The sequence below is a fragment of the Sus scrofa genome, chromosome 13 (genome assembly GCF_000003025.6).
Source record: "Sus scrofa isolate TJ Tabasco breed Duroc chromosome 13, Sscrofa11.1, whole genome shotgun sequence".
NCBI lineage: Eukaryota > Metazoa > Chordata > Mammalia > Artiodactyla > Suidae > Sus > Sus scrofa.
Window position 1 is genome coordinate 125,334,846 of NC_010455.5, and position 7,447 is coordinate 125,342,292.

General features: G+C 41.1%; 1 protein-coding gene across 1 annotated transcript; it reads right to left on the reverse strand.

Moving 5' to 3' along the window:
* SST (somatostatin) lies at positions 2,715 to 3,897 on the reverse strand. The gene is made up of 2 exons (NM_001009583.1): positions 3,760 to 3,897; positions 2,715 to 2,927 (listed from the first exon to the last, which is right to left on the reverse strand). Exons 1-2 carry the CDS (start codon positions 3,895 to 3,897, stop codon positions 2,715 to 2,717), a joined length of 351 nt encoding a protein of 116 aa, NP_001009583.1.

Below are 7,447 nucleotides of genomic sequence, written 5' to 3' on the forward strand. Positions count from 1 at the left end.
CTAGAAAGCACAGCACATGTGAGAACAAAATCAACACTGTTATAACATCAAACACTAATGTTTACCATGTACGAAGGACTCTAAACACATGGTCTTGGTGAATCCTCCTAACTCCCGGGGATTGGTTTTATTAGTATGCTTATTTTCAGATGGGGAACCTAAGGCCCAGAAAGAAAAGTACCTTGCCCAAGTTCTTCCATTAAAATAAACAGCAGGATGTACAGCACTACTGAAGACTAGTCTTGGAGAGGAAGGAAAATATATCGGAAAACTTCATTGTGGCTGGGTGGTAAACAGGCTAGACTACTAGACCCTTCCCATGAATCAAACCTGGGAGGAACCCAAATGAACTAAATGTGAAGTAAAAAGTAAAACCTTCTGCATATTTTTTAAAAAACTATGTGGCATCTTAATGAAAATGATCAAAAATTGTTACTCCTTTAGCATTTTTGTCAATGTCAAAGCACACAATGACCATCCCGTCTGGAAGGAATATGAGTGGTCTTGTCAGTATAACCTTCTACTTTTGAAGGTGGGAAAATTGAGGCTGAAAGATAACTAACCATGATTAAACATTCCATTCAACTTAATCTTTAAATAAAGAATAAATATATATTTGAACACATAACTACATAATTCTTGCCAATTATCTCCACAATACTCTTGGAAACAGACAACTAAATAGGATCTTAAAAACTTAAATTCCCCTGGCACTCGTACAATCTATGCATTGCTCAGAAAACAATTAAGCTGTGTTCTCTTCTGTGCTTTAATCATAATAATGTCATTCTATTACTCCACTGAGTTGGTTGGTAACCAGATATACACAAGGCATTTAACACAGGCAGTTCCCTTAAGTGGACACACACACATTAACTCCCTTCTAAATGTCTTGCAAATAAAAATGCACCAGTACCTCAAAGAGGTTCTGTTTTCACAGAGATTAGTAAAGTGGCTCAAATTTTCTTTTGTTTGATCAGCTGTTCATGAATTAACTTTGACTAAGTCACCTTCATTTTAAAAATGTGTATTACCTAACATAAAAATTTTCCATAATATATGAAATTCTTCTTAGATGTTTATATGCTCCCTTCAGTCAGTTCATATTATGGGGATTTATATTCTGTTTATGTGTTCATATTTAGTTTCTTATTCTAGCAGCTATTCAGAAATACAGTCAATAGTTAAAATACACATCCCCAAAGAAATACTTTTTAAGATCTCTGTGAGTTAAATTAGCAGTGTTTTTATCTGTGTCTTGAACAGGACCATTTAGTATGTTATTATAACACTGAAAATAACAGCTAGCATATACTGAGTATTTTATTATTGTTTGCATTTTTATTTGACACTTTCTTTGATACAAATCAAAAGAAGGCTTGAGATCTCTCCTTCAGTTATTCTGAGATTACAGTATTGTACTCCAACACTTTCAATAGTGTAGCATTCCCTGAGGTGAGCCAACACACATACTTTTTGCAGACCATTGCTCTCATGTTGGAATCTTATAATTAAGCTGATATTTTCCCCTGAGGAAAAAAATTAGGAGCTTACTTTTTTTTTGTCTTTTTGCTATTTCTTTTTTGTCTTTTTGCTATTTCTTTGGGCCGCTTCCACGGCATATGGAGGTTCCCAGGCTAGGGGTCTAATCGGAGCTGTAGCCGCTGGCCTACGCCAGAGCCACAGCAACTCCGGATCCGAGCCATATCAGCAACCTACACCACAGCCCACAGCAACGCCAGATCGTTAACCCACTGAGCAAGGGCATGGACCGAACCCGCAACCTCATGGTTCCTAGTCGGATTCGTTAACCACTGCGCCACAACGGGAACTCCAGGAGCTTACTTTTAAAATGGAAGCAGTCGTTTAACCTCATTCAGTTACAGAGAGGATTGCTAAAGAAGTTATTAAAGCAATGTTCTTTTCTCTAGATAAACGTTCACAAACCATACATTTTAAACTAGTACATTTTAAAGGCTCAGAATTTTATTTATGTATTTAAGCCAGCTTCTTTTCTCCAACTTCTAATACTTTTTTTCCCTTCCATTTTTTATATATTGTTTATTTTACAAATTAGCCTGGTGGTTAGTTGGACATGCCAGCCTGCCTACTCATTAATACTAAATACTTATTTTAGCATATAATTTTTGATTTAATTTTTATTTTATATTTGAGCATAGTTGACTTACAGTGTTGTGTTATTTTCAGGTGTACAGCAAAGAGAGTCAGTTATACATATCCATTCTTTTTCATATTCTCTTCCCATTTAGGCAACATATAATTTTAAGTGTATTTAATGTGTAATTGATGTTTCTGGCAGCCCTTTCCAATCATTATCACTGGATTAAAATTAGAATTCATAGTTATTTGGAATTATTTATGTTTAAAATAACCCAAACTGTCAGGGTTACTATTTAAAGCACAATCTTTATTAGCACAGGGAATTTTAAACAGTGTGTGTGAAATTTGGAATGCCTATCTCAAATAACTTGACTGAAATCACAGCTGAAGTTAATCTGGTATTATTGAACAGAAAGATTTACTCAATAAGAAACCAAAAATCTTGTTTTTCATAATTTCACCATAATTTTATTTTGTATTTACAGTCTTCAATTCCTAATGCAAGGGTCTTACTGAGGATTGGGGGGGAAGGAGAGATGGGGTTTGGAGGAGAGGAATTGGAGGTCTTATATGGACAACAATAATTAATAAAGCTAACAGGATGTGAAAGTCTTCCAGAAGAAATTCTTGCAGCCAGCTTTGCGTTCTCGGGGTGCCATGGCCGGGTTTGAGTTAGCTGATCTCTGCAGCTCCAGCCTCATTTCATCCTGCTCAGCAGCCTGGGACAAATCTTCAGGCTCCAGGGCATCGTTCTCTGTCTGGTTGGGTTCAGAGAGCAGCTCCGCCAAGAAGTACTTGGCCAGTTCCTGTGTGGAATGGGAGGGGGAGGGGGATGAGAATGAGGATAGTGAAAAAGAAATGGAAAAGCTTGGTTTAAAAAACAGATTTAATCACATCCAACCCCCAATTTTCTATGTGCACTTTGTGTAATGCTTAAAATAGGTTAAGGATATAAAAACAGGGCTGTTGTTATAATTTACCAAGTTACACAAGGAAGCTTTAAAAACTCAAATGTTTCTGCAAGGTTTTAGTGTCTACAGGTTTAGAACTCACACATAGAAAGAAATAGAACATCATTAGTTAGCAAAGGTAAAATATATGCCAACATTTTATTTAACTCAATTTCCATATCATGAGCTACAAAATAGAATTGTTCTTACCATTTTTACTAAATCAACTGTGGGAAACAAGACTTTTCACAGTCGTAAACATATTGTGTTCTAGCTGTTGTGCCCTTCAGCCCCCAGCCCTGCTGCATGGGTGGGAGGTACTGCTTAGGAAGCTTCAGAGGTCCGCGCTTTCAGCACCTGGGTCAGCACCTCCCATGGTCAGCACCGCGGATAGATGCCATCATCCCCTCGAGCTCAGTTCCCCAGATCTTAGAATTTTCTTGAAAGCCAAAGAACTCACCTGAACTGTGACCTACTGCGCTGATCAAAGAGGGAAAAAACAAAGAGGTAAAAAGGAATTCTGGACTTTGAAAGTTTTCCTGAGAGATTTGGTGCCTAAGGGACCCAGAAAAGCACCGATACTCTTTGGGACCACCTCCTAAGTCCACCCAAGGGAGGAGGGGCAAGGCTAAGGTAAGGTTAGGGGATTCGCGAGAGGGGAAAGAAGGCGTCGAGGGAGTCTCCTTACCTGCTTCCCAGCGGCAGCAGCCAGGGACTTCTGCAGAAACTGACGGAGTCGGGGATCCGAGGGCGCGCCAGTGACACCGCCCAGAGCCAGGACGATGGAGAGCGCGGCCAGCGCGCACTGGAGGCGGCAGGACAGCATCTCGGCAGCGGCCAGAGAAGCCGAGCTAGAGCGCGGTTGGTCAAACTCTAGGAGTCGATTTGCAGGCAGCAGCGACGGCTCTGAACCTCGCGACTCCTGAAGCGGCTTGTGCGCTCGCCACCGTCTCCCCCTTTTTAAACTCTCTCTCTGACGTCAGACTAGGAGGCGCCCCCAGATCTCACCAGCGCTTTTACGCACCATTACCCTCGTGAAATCAATCACCGAAGTGAGAGGAGGCTCTACACAATCAAAAGTAGCTTATTAAGAAATAAATAAATCCTGCACACAGGCCCACACAATTCCCCCACGTGCCACACCATCTACACAATCTTTTTATATTCACTCAGTGCTATGCACATACACATTCCATAATTTCACTCACACATGTGCACACCAGTTACACACACACTCAAACATTCAGCCCCTGGAGAGTCAGATATACCACCACACTAGCTGTGTACACATAAATGTACCCACACGAATCTATACATCATTATACTCAGACATTTTAAGAATACCAAATGCAGAAACATATGAGTGTGATAAGCATTCCTGTAAGAACACAACTGAGAATGGAATGTGGATTCGAGAAGGACCGAATCATTTCCTTCTCATTGACTCTTTTTTTTTAATTACTCAATGAATTTTATTATATTTATAGTCGTATAATGATCATCACAACCCCATTCATCGACTCTTGAAAAGTCTTGTAGATTAAAGACGTCTTGGGACTCTAAAAGAACTTCACTTTTCCTTATAATGAAGGTGAAATTACCTTAGGCACTCCTGCCTCACTCTTTCTCAGCAGCTGAGACACTTCTACTCTACTGCCTTCCTACTCTGACCAAAAAAAAAAAAAAAAAAAGCAAAAGGGAAAAAAAAAGTAAGATTGACTTCATTTTGGTTCTAGAAACTTGAAACTGGAAAGAAATCTCAGAAACCATCTACTAAACCTCAGAGTTTGAGTCACTGAACCTAGAAAGAGGCAGCGAAGTTCTCTAGTTCACACATTTCACAGCTGGAGCAAGCACTAGATCTCCACATTCCAAGGCTAGGGTTCTTTTCACTCAACTCTAAGTTTTCTAACAGATTCCTGGCCAATAGCAGCAGTTTTAGGTCAGAGACTCCCACTTTGGACATAACAAATTCTGCAACCCCCTGAACATAAGTGACCATTATTGTATGTCTCTGTGTGGGAAAAGCATCAACAGACTCTCAGATCCACTACTCCCCTACTCCCCACACACATAAAAAAGAAGTTTGAGAAATGCTGTTCTGGAATTTTGGTTGTGGTCTGGTTGTATGTTTTCTGTCCTGGTCAGAGTTCTGTTTCTTTTTTTGTCCCCCCCCCCAAAAAATAATTTCTTATCCAGGAAGGGCCAGCTATATGTCCTTTCATGGACCAGATGATCACTGCAGATGCTTCAAGGGCTGATATTTTATAAGCTTCAAGCTTGTAAGAGCTGAAAAAAAAAATTACTGTATCTTTAGACACCAAGTGAAGCAGAGAACTTGCCCAATCACCAGCCAGGCATCATGTATTCTCAAAAATACTTAAACAAGAGACTACAGTGTTAAGAGGCAGGAGGGATTGGGAAGTATCCTGAATAGCTCGAATAATTGTCACCTTTTTCTTTTGTGTCCTTAACCCAGAAAAATGAGAGAATGCAAAGCAAGCAGTGCTAAAACTTCCAGGGCTTGATGAGTCCAAGCAAGGCTAAGCACCGGTAGGGCTTTAAAAAATTGTTCACATATGTTGCAATAGTCTGGGAGAGCAATGACTCTGGGACTGTAGAACACAACCTTAGGAAATAGCATATTTTCTCTCTATTTCCTGGAACCCTCCTTGGCCTGTAGCTGGGGATTCAGAGTCTAGTTCTATCAACCCAACTGTCCCAAGGCACTCCAAAATTATCTCACATCTCCTCCACTCAGGACTTGCTCTTGGTGGCCCCACTGAGTAAGGGAAAGAGAATTTCTCTAAAACAGGAGCAAGACAGAGAACAAGAAGTAGCCCCTCCATCTGGCTCTAAGCTCTGGATCTACCCACCCCACTCACACTCTTCCTTCCCACATCCTTATCCCCTCCCTCCTCTTTCTCTTTTCCCTAGCCCCCTATGAATCTCCTTATTCAATCCCTCTTTTGCCTTCCCTCTCCTCTCCCTGTACTCATTCCTCTCTTTTATTCTTCCTTCCCCTAATCCTTCCTGACTTCAGTCTGATTCATTCTAGTTTTTCCCCTCTCCTCCCTCCCTCCCATTCTGCCTAGCCAGTATCTATGCCAATCTCTGCTTCTCATCTCTTCCTGTTTAAGCCCCTCCTCCTTCACTTCTTCCTTCACAGCTGCTTCTCAAAAAAAAAAAAAACAAAACAAACAAAAACAAAAAACAAAAACAAAAACAAAAACCAATCTTTAGCTCTTTAAGTACCTACTTAGGAATGGTAAAGTCAGGGTGTCTTCCCTTATATTTCTGCTGAAGTGCTGAGGCTATTGGTGAGATGACTTCTGGGCTTTTGTTTTGTTTTGCTTTGTTTTATAACCCTTGAATTGCTAGGAGTCTATGAACGATTTTTCCTTAACTGTCCCCCTTCCACTACAGACAAGATTTGCATGAGGGTTGATTTAGCACAAAGACACTTGAACCATTCCAACCTGAGCCCCCTGCAGCCAAACTGTAAGGCCTCGCTCCCAAGTCCTAAAGCCTAGGAAGAGGAGGCTATTTGTGGTTGAACTGGGGACCCTATTTCAGAGAGCTTGGTCAGCAGGAATGACTCTCCCCATCCTTACACAGCCCTCTTCGTTCACAAAACACTTTCTCATCCTGTACATGGGGCATGCTGGCCCCATCTCACAGAGGAGGAAATTGAGTCTCTGAGAACACAGGTGCCTGGCACAAGGGCATACAGGCAGGAAGTGGCAAGGTCGAGGGAGGCTGTTAATTGACTTTAGAAGGTTTCCTCCTCCTTGACCCAGAGGTGCCAGAGATATCTGGCTGAGCAGGCTGCAGCCAGGACACAAGTGCCTCTAGGAAGCATCCAGACATCTTTCATGTGCTGTGCTTTCATATGTGCCAGTGTGGGATTTCCCACCTCCCTGTGAAGTGTACATTAGGGGGTGACTACCTGCCAATATGAGAAGCAGAAGCTCATTTTAATATGAGACAATAAAATCTGTGAGAAAACAGATATTTAATATTAAGCAAGGCTGGGAAGCAGAAAGTAACTGTACTGGAGTCCAGAGACCTGGTTCTCATTCTGGTTCTGCCACAGTCCAGCTGAGGCTTCCTCTCCAGGCCTTAGTTTCCTCATCTGCAAAATACAAGGCTTGATAAATAAGATAACTCTTGTGGTTCTTTCTAACTCTGACAATCAACAAGCTTATATTTGAGAAAATAAAGAGGCAAAGTAGTGCATACAGTGAGGTTAAAATGCTGTTTCTTTCTCCAAATGAGAACTATATGTTGGAAAAGAGCCTGGCTTTTATGTAATATGATGGAGGAAGCCAGATGCAGTGGGCATTGCATAGGCCTATTAGAAAGAAAACTTGCTC